The sequence below is a fragment of the Balaenoptera acutorostrata genome, chromosome 13 (genome assembly GCF_949987535.1).
Source record: "Balaenoptera acutorostrata chromosome 13, mBalAcu1.1, whole genome shotgun sequence".
Lineage (NCBI taxonomy): Eukaryota > Metazoa > Chordata > Mammalia > Artiodactyla > Balaenopteridae > Balaenoptera > Balaenoptera acutorostrata.
In genome coordinates, this window is record NC_080076.1 from 72,187,928 (window position 1) to 72,203,470 (window position 15,543).

The following is a 15,543-nucleotide window of genomic DNA, read 5'->3' on the forward strand; positions in this document are numbered from 1 at the left end:
CGCAAGATGGCGGCAGCCAAGCAAGTCTTCGCCGAGGGGGGAGGGCGAGGCTGACGCACTTCCGGGGCCGCCCCTTCTCCGTGACGTAAATTCCTGCCCCTCCCCCTCGAGAGACGCCGTTGCCGTGGCAGCGGTCGGGGAGCCGGGACAGGTTTTGCCGGGGATCCCAGGAGCGGCAGGCGCACCTGGGGGCAGTTTCATGAGCCGACCAGACACAGTGGCTGAGGCTGCGACGCCGGAGACTGGTGAGACGTTTTACATCTCCCGCCGACGCCCTCGCACGCACCCCACGGCCCCGGCCCCCCTCCCCTTTACTCCACCAGAAGATTCCTCTCTCCCTCCGACCCCCGCCTTCCAAGGTCCCCGCTCTCTCCCATTGGCCTCCCACTTTGGCCAAAGCCCCGCCTCCCTATTCCCCCAGCCCCCTCTTTTGCTTTCAGGCCCACCTCTTTCAGACCCCCTTCCCAAATCTCAATCCCTAATTCCCACGGGTCCCTTTTCCCGCGGTCCTGCCTTTTCCAGTTCCACCCCTGCCTTCCATAGTCAAGCCCTCAAACCCCGTAGACCAATTCAAATCAAGGCTTCTTCTTTAGGCTCCACCCCTCACGCCCGCAGGTTGGTCCCTGCGGACCACTTCGCCGCTCCGCAGTACATCTCGAATCCCGCCCTTTCCGCTTCGCCTCCTGAGAGCCTCTCCTCCCTTTCCCCTCTCTCCCAACTCCTGAACCCTTGCCTGGACTTCAATTTCTTCACCTGTGAAATGGGGGGTGGGGGAGGGGGGATAGGAAAAGATGCCCTCCCAAGTCTCCTCCCCGTCTCTCTTCCTCACATACACACCATAGCTGGCTTATGTCATTGTTATTATTAATGTTGAATTATAATGATAGTTAGGCTTTATTGAACACGTACCATAAGCCAGACCGTGTGCCAAACACTACATGCATTCCATCATTTATTTCGTATAGCAACTTACTTACAGGTGAGGACAGTGAGGTTCACATCCTCAGTTCACATGGTGGAGTGGGAATCCAAACCCAGGTCATTCTTCTCTACTAGTGCAGTTACTTACTCCTTTGTCTTCACTGGATTCCTTCAGTGTCTCCAGGGATCCAGGCAATTAGCACTCCTGAGTCAGAGACTGACACTGCCATTTAGATGGTTTTAGAGTTTCCAAAGTGTTTCCATGGGTGCACTGGCCAGGAGGGAGGCATAATCTTTACCTGAGGGGTAGAGTCCCAGGGGTCTCGAGAGAGAAGCAGGAGAAGAGAGGGAAGGGACTCGAATGTTGAACGGGAGTGCAGGAAAGGCTCCTTCACTTCTCTGCGAGCTAAAAGTCCACCTTGGGCTGAGGGGCCTGAGGAGAGGCAGAGTTACCTGCTGCTCCCACCACAGGGTAGTGGTGGCTCAATTAGTGCCAGCACTTGTGTGATCTCAGGAACAGTGCGGGGCTGGCAGCTTCAGGGCGAGGGTTCTACTCAGGACCCAGGAATTACACAGAAAGCCTGTGTCAAATGTTCCTTCACCTGACACACACACACACACGTGTTTCTTAAAACAGGCTTGTATCTGCAAACCCCCACTGTTCAGAAGAAACGATGTAGGGTAACCTCGGATGTTTTTCTATGTTGTGTTTTGCTCTCGTATATTCTTACTGCTTTGGCATTTGCTGCTGCTCATCAGAACCAGAATCTAACATCTGGCCCCAGATGGCCCCAGATGGCAGCTGTAGTTATTTGAGGGTGAACAGGTCACTGTTTCTTTTTTTTTTTTAATTTTTATTTATTTGCTTATTTTTTATAGTTGGCTGTGTTGGGTCTTCGTTTCTGTGCGAGGGCTTTCTCTAGTTGCAGCGAGCGGGGGCCAGTCTTCATCGCGGTGCGCGGGCCTCTCACTATCGCTGCCTCTCTTGTTGCGGAGCACAGGCTCCAGACGCACAGGCTCAGTAGCTGTGGCTCACGGGCTTAGTTGCTCCGCGGCATGTGGGATCTTCCCAGACCAGGGCTCGAACCCATGTCCCCTGAATTGGCAGGCAGATTCTCAACCACTGCGCCACCAGGGAAGCCCAAGGTCACTGTTTCTTAATGTCTGCACAAACAAGCTCCTGAGTTCCAGGTGCTTTGCCACCTGAAAACCCTTCCTCCCGGGGTGGGATTTCTTGCTTGCTGTATTTATTTCCTTCCTGCCATTCCAGGAAGGAAACCCAGAATGTTTCAGTCGGTTTTTCTGTTTGTTTCTGCCTCATTCTTTGGGGACATAACACCTCATGGGTGGCAATATCTTATGAGAGGCCATCACTGGGGCAACATTTGTATGTGGGAAGTGGACCTGTGTGTGTGTGTGTGTGTGTGTGTGTATTGTGGGGACTCATCACCCCACCTGAGGGTGGAACTGTAGAGCTGACACACCAAGACTTGCCCCCTGCAGAGACCCTCAGACATAGATGGTGCTTCCTGGGGGACAGTGCTCTGTGTGCCCTGCTCTGTCCCTATCCCTGACACAATGCCCAACATGTAGAAGATACTCAGTCACCATCTGCTTAATGAACACAGGATCTGACCCCCTACCCCTGCACTGTCCGATATAGTACCCACCAGCCCATGTGGTGCTGTATATGAAAATGGTGGCTGGTCCAAATTGGGATGTGCTGTAAGTGTCAAATAGACATTGGATTTTGAGACTTAATGCAAAAAAATAGACTTAATATTTTATATTGATTTAACATTGAAGAGATATTTTGGGTATATTAAGTTAAGTAATATATGTTATTAAAATTAATTTACCTCTTTCTTTTTAGTTTTTTTAATGTGGCGAGTATAAAATTTTAAAACCCATACATGGCTTGCATTATATTTCTTTTGTCCAGTGCTGCTCTAGAAGTAGTATGGCCTGAAGACAGAGCAGAGATGTTGGACTCAAGAGCCCCAGCTCCCTGAGTGATCTTGGGCTAGCCCCCTAACTTCCCAAAGCCTCAGTTTCCTTATCTGTTTAAAGGAGGTGGATTTGGGGACTTCCCTGGCGGTCTAGTGGTTAGGACTCTGCGCTTCCAATGCAGAGGGTGCAAGTTCAATCCCTGGTCAGGGAACTAAGATCCCACGTGCCACGTGGTGCAGCCAAAAAATAAAAATAAATAAATAAAGGAGGTGGATTTGGGAAGTGGCCGACAGTAGGTCCTGTAGTCAGAGCCAGTGGTGCTCAGGCTCAAGGCTGGCAACTCCACCTGCCCTTTCCCTCACCCCATCCTCCAGCCAGAAACAACCCCCTTCTTCTGGGACAGCCTCCTCCCTGCCCCCCACCCCCAGGAAGCCCTCCCTGAGTGCCCACTCCCTCACTCTCCCTTCATCCACTCCCAGGGACTGCAGAGCTGGACACGGGAAGCCAAGCACCTGGCTGAGCCTCTGACCCTGAGCCCGAAAGCCCACAGGCAAGTCCAAGAGCTGGGGACACTCAGACATCCAGCTCCACGGACAGGCACCTGTGCAGAGGTGAGGACAGGGCCCAGTCCTCTGGGAGGCCGGAGAGGCTGGCTTGCCCTCAGGAACCACCCTGGGGCCTCTGAGTTTCCCTGCACCTGTGGGCACAGGCAGGCCCTCAGGTCCCAGCCCAGGTGGCCAGGTCATACTGCAGTGAACTCAAAAACGGTCTATGTGCTCACAGGGAGACGGATTCCCAACTGCAAATAATGACTCAATGATTCCATGCCACTGTGGTGTGTACTGGGAGGGAAAAGCACAGGCTGCTTTGAGAATGTGTAACAGGGGACCTCACCAGCCCGGGGACCTGAGGGAGGCATCTTATTTAGACAGAGTATGGGGAGGAAGCATATTCTGCGGGGGTGAGACGCCGAGGTGCGAGGGGGTGCTGGGCAGAGGGGAGAGGGCGACCCTCAGGAAGGCTGGGGCAGTGGTCTGGGGGAGGTGGCGGGTGTGGAGCAGTGTTGATGGACAGAGGTGGCAGGTTCTCAGTGTGGGTGGGATGTGGAGCTGGCAGTACTGGGTGCCTGGATGTGGGGATAAAGGAAAGGGATTCGAGGAAGTGCCCAGGTGCTTCCAGTGAGGGTGCCATTTTCTGCGATGAGGAAGGTTGGGAGATGGAAACAGGTTGGAGGAAGAGAGGTTTCCCCGCCAGGCCTGGACTTCCTGGGGGCCTAAATCCTGCCCAAGCAGCCCCTGCTGCAGGGTGGGTCTTTGGTGCAAGGAACTTTCTGCTGCTGAGAAAACCACAAAGGACAAGGGGCCCCACTGCAGGGTGGGGAGGGACCAGGGCTCGGCATCCACAGGGCTGCTGGCTCTGACACCTGCTGTCAGAGGCCTGCGAAGAGCCATGGGAGGGGCCAGACCTTCTGAGTCAAGGGCCAGGGATGGTTCATCCAAATCACTGTCTTCTGATGTCCACACACGGCAAAGATGGAAGGGGAGCAATCTGTGCGGGCCGCAGGGGAGAACAGGAAATATGGAAGGTAGACAGCAGCTCCAGACAAGGATGGTCTTTGCTATTGTTACTGCTAGTAATAGTAATCACAGTAATAATAGTTACTATGGCTGCAGAACTTTTACTGGTGCCTTGCCCTGGACCAAGCACTTTTTTATTTTTTTTTATTTTTTGCTGCGTTGGGTCTTCATTGCTGCCCGCAGGCTTTCTCTAGTTGTGGTGAGCAGGGGCTACTCTTTGTTGTGGTGCGCGGGCTGCTCATTGCGGTGGCTTCTCTTGTTGCGGCGCGTGGGCTTCAATAGTTGTGGCACGAGGGCTCAGTAGTTGTGGCTCACGGGCTCTAGGGTGCAGGCTCAGTAGTTGTGGCCCATGGGCTTTGTTGCTGCGCGGCATGTGGGATCTTCCCAGACCAGGGAACCAACCTGTGTCCCCTGCATTGGCAGGCGGATTCTTAACCACTGCGCCACCAGGGAAGTCCTGGACCAAGCACGTTACTTGCAGATACCACCTGGCCTGATGGGGGACGGTGTCCCCATCTTACAAGTGAGACAGCTGGAGCTCAGAGGGGTGCAGTGACTTGCCCATGACCACACAGCCAGAAAGGGGCAGGACTGGGACCCCTGTATCAACATATAATGGGCCCCCTGTCACCAGAGTGATTAGGATAGCTATCCATACAAATTTTCAGGTGTTCCTCTCTTACACTTCAGGACTTGTTTTCCTCCCAAAGTCAAGGTATTTTAAATTTTCTTTGTGGATTCTTTTTTCTTTTCTCCATTCAATTACTAGTCGTTCATTTGTCAGTGAGCATCTGCAATAGGCCAGGCCCCAGGCTGCCATACTGGGGACACCACAGTGACTGAGGTGCGGTGAGGACCTGTCCTGGAGAGCAGAAGCCATTCCTCTGCGAGAGCGATCAGGGCCAAGATGGGGGAAGCCCAGAGGGAGTATCTAAGCCAGCCTGGAGGGTGCTCAGGGAAGGCTTCCTGGAGGAGGTGATGTCCGGGAACCCTGAAGGATGAGAGGAGTTAGGCAGGTGATGGGAATTGGATGGGGGAAGCATGACTCAGATTGAAGAGACAGATGGGCACAGATTCAGAAACGAGTGCCTGCACAGGAGCTGCTGCTTGTAGCTGATGGTATGTGGAGTGGAGGAGAGGGGAGGGGAGGTGACTAGAGAGGACAAGGGGAGGGGTGTGCCTGGAGGTAGGCTTTCTCCCAAGGGCCAAAGTGAGTCCTGAGGGGCTGTTGGCCAGTGTGATGTGGTCAGATAGGCTTGGCCCAGGTCTCCATAGCAGAAGTGGATCAGATTCCAGTGGGCAGGCCTGTGGCCCAGCTGGAACTGCTGCTGCAGTCCAGGCAGGAGACGAGAGTGGCCAGGGGTGGTCCAGTGCTCCCCATCATACTGTAGCTACAACTGTCTTTTCGTTGTCAGTAGCCGTCCAGTGCTTTGCTCAGGGAGGGAAGGACAGCAGGTACATCCTCATGCACAGCTGTATCCACCCAGCACTTAGCAGGGGCCTGGCGCACACAGGTCCTCAGAGGGACTTGTGGACCGAGGGAATCAGTAGTGTGGGCGTGGGGTAGGGTGGATGAGAGGGAGGCTGGTGAGGTCACCCACAAGCAGGTCCTGAAGGGGCCAGGGAACCGACTTCTCCCCAGGGTCAAGGTTGGATTTCAGCAGGTTTTCTGGGGTTTTCAGAAGCTTCCTGCAGCAGCAGCCGCATGGCTCTGGCTAACGGAGATCCTCTCTGTCCACCCCAGGAGCCACGAGGATGGCACACCTGCTGGGCAGCCAGGCCTGCATGGACAGCCTGCGCAGGGACCTTACTGACCTGCAGGGTGCCATCGTGGACGTGTTCTCGCGTGCCGGGCCCGTGCGCTTCCCCTCCTGGAAGTTCCCTGACCGCATGGCCTGTGACCTGGACATGGTGGCCCTGCTAGAGCACTACGACCACGTGCCGGGTGACCCCGAGTTCACGCAGCTGTCCCACGCTGTGCTGCTGGAGCTGGTCATTGACAGGTGAGAGCCTGGACCAAACCTGGTCATCTCAGGATGTCGGCACCCACCCCATAAACCAGTAGCAGCCACAGGATCCGCTTCTGGCGGGGGTGATGACATTGATGACAACAGTCACCTTTGACTGAATGCTGTCGGGGGCCAGCTTGGTTCAGGGCCCTCACAGCGATCTCACCTGTGTCGTGCTGTGCTGTGTGTCTTATACTCCACCCTCAGGGAGTTGCTGGCCACCCTGTTGGTCTCTGTGACACCACAGCTCTGATGGCTACTTCTCCAGCCACTGCCAGCTGCTTCCTTAGGGTTTCTGTGTGTCGAGGACACTACAGCTGCTGCTCAGACTTTCCATCCCAGGCTGTTTTTCCTGTCCCTTCCATGTGTCACAGGGCCAGACACAGGATGTGCTTTTCCAAATCCTGGCCCTGCTGGGAAGGAGGCCAGTGGATTCCCCTGCAGCCCCACCACTTCTACACTGTCATTCACATTAGCATGGTCGTCAGCCTCCACTCCCTGGGGACCGCAGCCCAGGCTCCATGTGCTCCAAACCTTGCATGCTAATGAAGTCACGGGGGACAGACAGGCAGGGACCCCAGCAGTTTGGGGATGACCTGCCTGGAGACAATTAGAAGCCAGGGTAACCACTCAGAGGCCTGGAGGAGCCAACGGTGTGAAAGTACTACCTGGACCCTGTAGGGGGCTGAACATGTGTGAGCCCAGAACACACCTTCCTTCCTTGTTGTGCCCTCTGCTAGGAGTGCCCCACCTACTCGTCCCTGGACTGGCCGAGCCTGTCAGGGCCCAGTTCACCCATCCGCCTTCTAGAAAGCTGGTGCTGACCCGCCTTCCCACCCCTCGCCTGGCCCCTCTGTCCAGGCCACTCTCCACCCTCCAGTGCTGCTCATTCATTGTCCCCATTCACAGAGGAGGACACCTTGGCCCAGAGAGGGGCAGGGCCTGGAGCGGTCAGCACCCCCTCCCCCAGGCCCTCTCTGCCCAAGGGCACAGTTGGTTTGGGATGACCCTCCTGTACCTGCAACAAGTTGAGGTCATTTATCTGCCCATATGTTTTGTAAACACAGTACCTCTTCTTTTAAAACAGCCTGATTCCCACACAAATACATACTTCTCTTCCCAACAACCCTTTTCCTTACAATTAGCCCCTGACTCAGGGTAGGATAGGGACCTGGCTCTCTCACTCCAGTCTCCGTTGTCGCAGAAGCAGCTCGTCCCACAGGAGAACCCCCCCCCCCCACCAACTAGAATCAGGAAACCCCAGGGCACACTGTCCTGCACACTCACCCTGAGGCCGTGCGCAGCCTCCTCCGCTCTGGGGGTCTCAGCTGGGTCCTCTGCGAGGTGAAGGCTCTGAGCCACATGATGGAAGGCAGCCACTTACCCAGCACTTTCTGAGGACTCTGGACACAACCGAGGCAAGGCCCGGCCTCCCAGAGCCTCCCAGTCCAGTGGGGAGCAGCCAGGCAGAAGTGCTGCCACCCAGGAGGCCCCGAAGGGGCCCCAAGCTTAGCCTTCAGGGAGGGCTTCCTGGAAGAAGTGGCTCTTGGGTCAGGCAGAGCATATTCTGAGATGCTCCAAGTCCCTGACGCCCGGGCCGGTTCCCAGAGCTGGAGGCTGCTGGTCGTGTGGTGTGAGGGCACACTGGCGCTGGGCTCTGCCCCAGCCAACCCTGCCATCTCTGCCCACAGGCTCCTGCTGCTGCTTCAGAGCTGCGCGAGCTACTTGGAGAACCTTGACTTGGAGCAGACGGTGCCCCCCGCCAGGGCTGCCAGGCCCTGCATGTCTGTGGGGCTCACAGTGCGGCGCTTCTGGAACAGCCTGCTGAGGCTGGGCATGCTCATTCGGCAGGTGGCCCCCCAGGTGGGTCGGCCACCCGCTTCCCCAACTGCGGTCACCCTCACACCAGTCCACCTGCCCCAGGCTCCTCGCATACCACACATGCACCACATCTGTCGCTGGCTCCACTCTGGAGCCCCCACTCAAGGCCCATGCAGCCTGGCAGTTCGCAATGCAGGCCTCGGGGGTCATGTGTGGGCCACCTGGTTCTGCAGTTTACACTATGGGGCTTTGGAAAAATCCTACCTAGTCTGAACCTCAGTTTGTTCATCTGTGCAGTGGGGGTGATAACAGTCCCTACCTCCCAGGGCATTGTTGGGGAATGGTGTTTGTAAGAACCCCATTTGTTATGGGTTATTCCGTAACCCTCACAACCACCTGGTGGGCAGGACCACTGTCACCATGATGGGAAGGAAACTGAAACTGAGAGTGGCTTCAGCAACACAAGAGCAGACAAGTCCGCTAAGCAAGGGCCCAGTACCCGGCAGCTGTGTCTGTCACGGTGTTACCCTCCCAGTGCCATGCATGTAACAGCATGGAGCCTGGGCTTGGTAAGCTGGGGCAGCAGAAAGGAGAAGGTTCGCTCTCTCACTCACATTGGTATCAGATACCATCTGAAGGTCTGAGCATCAGGAGTGGCTGCTGTCACAGAAATCCCCAGAGAGCTGGTCACCTCCCAGGCCCATCTCCCTCACCTGCTTTCCCTTTCTTTTCCTGACTACAGAAAAGGGCAAACCAAGGGGAGACCCCCACCTCCAAGCCCACAGCCAAGGGCGAGCCAGCCAGGAGCCCTGAATTTGTGACTGCCAAGCTCATCAAGCCCACCTCCCCAATGCCAGGCTTGCCCCAGACCTGCCAAGAGCTGGACAGACTCTGTGTCCGCATCTCCCTGCCGTGTCCAGCCAGGATGGCCGAAAACACTAGGAGTGTCCACTCCCAGACTGTGGAGACAGCCCTGGTGCCCTGTGATGCGTGCACCAGCATGCAGGGCAGCCTGCGGGAGGTGGGCAAGATGGTCATCAGCCTGTGTCAGAGCCAGAACTTGTCCTCGTCCTTAGGCCAGTTCCAGCATCTGGTGCAGGGCAGCATGGGGCTCAGGCCGCTGCCGGCCACCACCGTGGGCCACTGGGCGGCCGAGCAGAGCAAAGACCTGACACGCCTCAGCAAACACATGGGGGCCCTCACTCAGCTTGTGGGGCCCCTCAGGGCCCAGCTGGAGGAGGCTAAGGGGCAGAAGGACAGACTGAGGAAGCAAGTAGGCGAGCTGGAGCAGGCCCTTCAGCGGGAGCAGGAGGCACAGCGGCAGCAGGCGGATGAGGCCGAGCAGCGCCTGGCCCAGTGGGAGCGCGACAGGCAGCAGCTGCTCGCAGGTGTGTGCCTGAGGCCGGACCCTCAGTGCCAGGCTCTGCCACAGCCTGAGCATGGGCTTCCCCAGGAGCAGACCCCGCAACGGGGCTGTGGGTGCTGGGAGTCGGTGTGGAAGAAACCTGGACTGGGAGTGGGCAGCAGACGCAGGGAAGGGAAGGCAGGGGAAAAGGGGTGTGCTCATCAAGCCGGTTACACTGTGGGCAACTGGAGCTTAATCCCACTGGGGAATGCAGGAGCCCGTGTAGAAGTCCGAGTCATCCCACCAGAGGGGCGAGGGAGCGGCAGATTCATACACTCACTCCTGTCGGTCACCAAAGGGGACTCCTGGGGAGTTCATCCCCTGGGTAGCTCCAGCCAGCTGAGGCCCCTCTTTGGCTTCAGTAGAAGCCGTCAGGCAGAGAGACGCAGCTATGGCACTCACAGTGGGCCAGCTCCTGGTGAAGTTGTGAGGCCTGAGGGAGTTGGGCAAGTCACCCCCGTGGAGGACACTGAAGCCCAGAGAGTCAGCCAGCTGACAGGAAGCAGAGTGGACAGGGACCCAGGCCTCCTGGCACCTCCCCAGAACTCCTCCCACAAGCCCAGGCACTCCTCCACCCTGGCCAGGGCTGCCACCATGCTGTGGGGTGCACTGGGCGTTGAGGCTGCCAGCCAGGCCCAAGGGAGCCTCTGAAGGGCCTCTCTCTCGGCTGCCATAGAAACAAGTGACCTCAAGACAAAGGTGTCCACCCTGGAGGGGGAGCTGAAGCAGCAGCGGGAGTCCACGCGGGCCGTGGGTGAGGAGCCCTGCCATGGAGCCCTGTACCGTGTGCCCTGTGCTCGGTGGCTGGACCAGCACCCTCTGTCTCTGTCTCCTGGGCTTCGGGGGCAAAGCTAAAGGGAACCACAGAGGAGGCTGGGTCTGACAGGCCACACTGTTGGGTGATGCCACCTCCCACCCAGAAAGTACCTTCTGTTTTCAGAACCCACCTCAGGCAGGGTTCAGAGTCCCATTTTGTGGCTGAGGACACTGAGGCCCAGAGATGTCCTGTGACCAGCCCCCACCTCCCAGGTCTCGTCCTGGGTCAGAGGCAGTGCAGGGACTCCCCAGGGCTCCCCCGCTCTACCCCTTCCCCCGCCTGCTCAATCCTGCAGAGACGAAGGCCCAGGAGCTGCAAGAGGAGGCTGAGCACAGGGCGGAGGCTGAGAGGCAGGTGCAGCAGCTGGAAGAGCAGGTGCAGCTGCTGGCAGGGCGGCTGGACGGAGCCAGCCAGCAGATCCGCTGGGCCAGCACAGAGCTGGACAAGGAGAAGGCCCGTGTCGACAGCATGGTCCGCCACCAGGAGGTGAGGCTGGGAGCCTCGTCAGCGCCTGGGCTCCTGCAACGACGGCTGCAGGGAGAGAAAGGGCTCCACTGATGGCGGGGAGACACTGGAGACCTAAGGAGAAGAATTCCTGAGTGGCGACTGTGACTGGAAAGAAGTGGGGACGAGGTCTGCTTTCCAGGCGGGGCGGGATCTCCAAGCTTGGGGGTCCTGGCCTTGCTAGGGTTGGGGTCTGCTCCCTTCTTCCCTCCACCCCATCCACTGCACGCATGTGCACAGACAGATGTAGCACAAGGGGGTGGGCTTGGATACAGCTGCCTCCTTTGTCCTGCGTGGCTGGGCCTGGCCCCATGGGCTTCATGGCCTCCCTCCTGCCCATCCCGGCTCAGTCCCTGCAGGCCAAACAGCGAGCCCTGCTACAGCAGCTGGACACCCTGGACCAGGAGCGTGAGGAGCTGAGGGGCAGTTTGGACGAGGCCGAGGCCCAGCGGGTCCACGTGGAGGAGCAGCTGCAGCACGTGCAGAGCGAGAGGGAGCAGGGGCAGTGCCAGCTGCGGGCCCAGCAGGTGCGAGCGGGCAGGGTGAGGGGGCAGGGGCGGCACTTCCCTTTCTCTGCAGGAACCTCCAGCCAGCTAAGCACCTGCGGGCCTGCCCCGTGCCTGGGGAGTGATGGTGATGGGGTGTCCCCAGGGGGCTGGGAGCTGGTCCTCAGCTCTGAGCCTCCCCTGCCCCAGGAGCTGCTGCAGAGCCTGCAGCGAGAGAAGCAAGGCCTGGAGCAGGCAACAGCGGATCTGCAGCTGACCATCTCGGAGCTAGAACGCGAGCTCGTGGAGTTGAGGGAGCGGGAGAGGCTGCTGGTGGCCTTTCCGGACCTGCACAGGCCTGTGGAAGCCCAGATCCAAAGTAGGGGCCCGGGGTTGGTGCGGAGGGCACGCCGGGGCTGGGGGCGGGCAACTGAGGGCTCATCAGGGCAGGACACGGGTCCACAGCAAGGGTGGCAGAGCCCCCACAACACACAGGTGCTGTGCGAGTTACCCACTCCTCTGTGTGGATGGGGACACAGAGGCCCAGTGGGGAGGTGACTGCTCAGAGTCACACAGCCAAATCCAGACCCAGGTCTGGCTACCTGTGTAGCCTGTGCTCTGTACCACGTCACAGGCCAGTCCTTGCTCAGCTTCCATGTCCCCTGTCCTGGCATCTCCCCAAACTACACCGTGGGGCCAGCTCCAGGGGCACAGCCCCAACTGTCCAGTGTCCATGGGAGTGCCAGGGACCCATCTCAGTGGAAGACTGACTGCCCGGTGACGTGGGCTCTCGTCCTAACCCCTCCAACCCCCTGAGGCTCTGGGGTGAATCCCCGTGCAGAGCTGTTGGGATGATCCACTGCAATCTAGCTTGTCATGATAAGTCGTCACTTGTGAGTGCTGGGCCCTTGTGTTACCCTGTCAGCCGCCCCGCGAGGCAGGTAGCAGCCGCTTGTGACAAACCAGGAAACTGATAACCAGAGCAGGCAGCACCTTGCCTGGGTTCAGAGTCAGGGGGAGCATCTGTCCCCCCAGCAGTGGGAAAGAACATCCTTGCTGAACTCCTGAGACTCAGATCCAAGAGCTGGCTGTGGCTTTGGACGAGTCACTGTCTCTCGGGCCCTCCGAAAACAGGTGGCCTTGGAAGAGCTTCACTTTCTTACCTATGTGCTAAATTTTTGGTGAGCTCCAGGTCCCCCTCAGCTCTCAAATTCTGCAAGGCTTTGGTCACCTCCCAGCAGGCAGGGGGGTAGGGAGCGCGGGGGGAGTGGGGGGAACAAGGCCTCAGGAGAAAAAAGATGAGGTGGGAGGTCCAGTATGCTGACCCCGCCCACCTGCAGGGCCACCGGCAGGGGACCCTAGGCACATACCGGCTGGCGTGTCTGCCCTCTGAGGTCCTGTCTCATTGGGCACAAGAGGCAGACCTGATGGGGTTGGGTGCCAGATAGCGGGTCTCCACAGGCTCTGGCAACGTCACGGACGACATGGAGAAGCAGGTGCAGGCCAACGACATCCGTATCCGGGTCCTACAGGAGGAGAACGGGCGGCTGCGATCCATGCTGTCTAAGATCCGGGAGGTGGCCCAGCAGGGGGGCCTCAAGGTGGGCAGCATGGCTCCCCCACCTGAAAGGGGCCGGCCCTTGGGGACTTGGAAGAGGCCCCCAACCCAGCAGAGGTCTTCAGCTTCCCCCGGGGAATCTGCCGTCAGCCCAGCTCATTGCACATGGGGCTCTCATGACAGGTGGCTTTAGGCTGTGCTTTTGTGAACCACCTTCCACGATTCAGGAAGGCATGAGGATGTTACCATGCCTTCTAGCTCCAAATCCCCCCTCTAGCCCTTTGAACCTTTATTTCAAGTGCACCAGGAGCCTTGTGAGAAAGCAAACCTTTCCACCCTTACCACGGCTAAGGACAGGCCCTGGAAGTCTTTACAAACCCTGCCCCTCAGAGGAAGGGGCCGTGGCGACAGGATCAGGCCCTCCCACCTCCTCTCTGACACCCTCTCTGTTCGCTGCAGAGGGGATCCTGGGCCTTTCTGAGCTTGGTTTTCTTTGCAGCTGATCCCACAGGACCAGCTCTGGACCCCTCCCAGCAAGGGAATCCACGGAGCAGCGCCCCCAGCCCAGGCCCAGAGAGCATCTCCAGGGTGAGTGAGGCTTTGTCAGAGGCGGGGCGTGTGGGGGTGGGGTGGTCCCCCTCGCTCACAGGGGATCTTGCCGTCTGGTCCTCCCTCAGGCCCCTGGGCAGGCGGCACTCACCTTGCAGCAGGACGGCCAGTGCGGGCAGGACCCTGCCGGGCCAGCCCCAGGCCTCCCCGCCTCAGCAGCCCTGCGGTCGACCCAGCAAGTCCTCCCTGGAGGATGTGACCCACTCGACCAACTGTGCCCAGAACCCCATCCGGGCCTTGGCCAGGCTGAGAAGGAGACTGTCACCAAGCCGGGGCCAGGCCGGCCCTGCATACCAGCCCCAGGAGCGGCCCACGTAGCCTGCAGTGGAGTGGGGCTGGAGGGCGGGAAGCTGGCAACCCACCCCATGTAATAAAGCCCAGACCATCTGCTCACAGCGACCTTGGCCTCACCACACTGGCTCAGCCGGGCAAGAGTCCTTCCTTCCCTGTCCTGAGTCCCCAGCCATGTGGGTCATTGGCCAGCAGAGGTCTGGCACACTGTGCACCCTCAGTAAATGGGAGCTTCCTGCCTCCCTCCTGATAGGGGCAGTGGGGGAAGAGGACACACCGAGGGCAGAAAGAAGCTTCTAGCACCTGGGCGATGTGAAAGGCAGTCTTTTGATCCCCATAGCAAAGGCTAAGGGGTAACATGGACTCAGTGACCCCCACCAATAAAGAGCAGGGTCAGGGTAGGGGGTGTGCAGGGGAAGGAGAGCAGCCGCCACGGTGGGCCCGGTGAGGACACCTGAGGCAAGGAAGGAGTCAGAGGCCGGGGTCCTGGCTCAGGCTCACAGAGGCAGGCAGGGACCACCCAGCTGTGAACCTGGGGATGGGGACATTAAGGATCCAAGAAAATCAGCCCCCCTTTCACTGCAGAATGCCTCACCTTCAGGAAACACAAGTCAGAAAGGGTTTCTCTAAATCCAGGAGGTTGGATCCCCAGGAGGCCACTGAAGGCAGGGCAAGCCTTCACCCAGCCAGAGAGTGGGACACCCCAAGCCAGCCCTGGCTTTCCCAGGCCTGTCCCTTGGGGCCAGGGCACTGATGCCACCAGCCACACCAGGCCTGCAGTAGTTGTTTTCCTCACGAAGCCTCCAGCCTGTCCTGAGCCACCCCGCCTGTGAAGGACAGGCGCTAAGACCTTGCTGAGGAGTTCTGGGTGTGGGGGTGGGATGGGAGATGCTCTTGGCTTTCTATGACAGTTTTCCCTGGTCAGGAGGCCAACAAGTAGAGCACCTCAGTTTACAGAGAAAAGTCAAGAAGAGCTGTGTGTGTAGCTGAACTGGCATGGCCACGGGCTGCCCAACTCTTGCTTCTGTGGAGCCCGGGGGCTCGCTTAGGGAGCCTGGGCTGTCTGGACTGGGCCCCTCACAGGTGAGAGCCAGCCCTCAGGTGTGCTCCCTGAGGCAGGGGGCCCAGGCCCAAGTGCAGGGGGAGGACCTGTCACGGCCCGGCTCCTCTCCGCATCCATTCAGTAGCTCACAGGTCTGTAGGTCAGACGTCCGGGCCCTGTGTGGGTGGGTTCTCTGCTCAGGGCCTTACAAGGCTGAAATCAAAGCGTCTGCCAGGGGTTTCCCTGGTGGCGCAGTGGTTAAGAATCCGCCTGCCAATGCAGGGGACATGGGTTCGAGCCCTGGTCCGGGAAGATCCCACATGCCGCGGAGCAACTAAGCCCGTGCACCACAACTACTGAGCCTGTGCTCTAGAGCCGAAGAGCCACAACTACTGAAGCCTGCACACCTAGAGCCCATGCTCCGCAACGAGAAGCCACCGCAGTGAGAAGCCCGCGCACCACAACAAAGAGTGGCCCCCGCTCGCCGCAACTAGAGAAAGCCCACACACAGCAACAAAGACCCAACGCAGCCAAAAATAAAAAATAAAATAAAT

At 58.6% G+C, this 15,543-nt stretch overlaps 1 protein-coding gene across 5 annotated transcripts; it reads left to right on the forward strand.

The window, feature by feature from the left end:
* Positions 1 to 106: 106 nt before the first annotated feature.
* On the forward strand, positions 107 to 15,510 carry CCDC157 (coiled-coil domain containing 157). 5 transcript variants are annotated; one of them, XM_057526321.1, is made up of 11 exons: positions 107 to 245; positions 3,351 to 3,482; positions 6,193 to 6,451; positions 8,149 to 8,320; positions 9,021 to 9,666; positions 10,360 to 10,437; positions 10,796 to 10,986; positions 11,355 to 11,868; positions 12,951 to 13,090; positions 13,547 to 13,635; positions 13,725 to 14,051. In XM_057526321.1, the coding sequence occupies exons 3-11, from the start codon at positions 6,204 to 6,206 to the stop codon at positions 13,972 to 13,974; spliced, it is 2,328 nt and encodes a 775-aa protein (XP_057382304.1). In that variant the 5' UTR covers positions 107 to 245; positions 3,351 to 3,482; positions 6,193 to 6,203; the 3' UTR covers positions 13,975 to 14,051. The 5 variants fall into 5 exon arrangements, with proteins under 5 accessions (XP_057382304.1, XP_057382305.1, XP_007170761.2 ...); XM_057526322.1 differs by having other exon boundaries at positions 3,351 to 3,421; XM_007170699.3 differs by lacking the exon at positions 3,351 to 3,482 and having other exon boundaries at positions 125 to 245; positions 11,355 to 11,531; positions 11,700 to 11,868.
* The last annotated feature ends 33 nt before the right edge of the window (positions 15,511 to 15,543 follow it).

What these genes read in the sequence shown, in the direction of transcription:
- CCDC157 (XM_057526320.1), top strand. Translation starts at nt 200, where the DNA reads ATGAGCCGACCAGACACAGTGGCTGAGGCTGCGACGCCGGAGACTG. An exon ending in CTGGAGCTGGTCATTGACAG is followed by an intron (nt 6,452 to 8,148) that starts GTGAGAGCCTGG and finishes CTCTGCCCACAG; the next exon opens with GCTCCTGCTGCTGCTTCAGA. An exon ending in GCCCAGAGAGCATCTCCAGG is followed by an intron (nt 13,636 to 13,724) that starts GTGAGTGAGGCT and finishes GTCCTCCCTCAG; the next exon opens with GCCCCTGGGCAGGCGGCACT.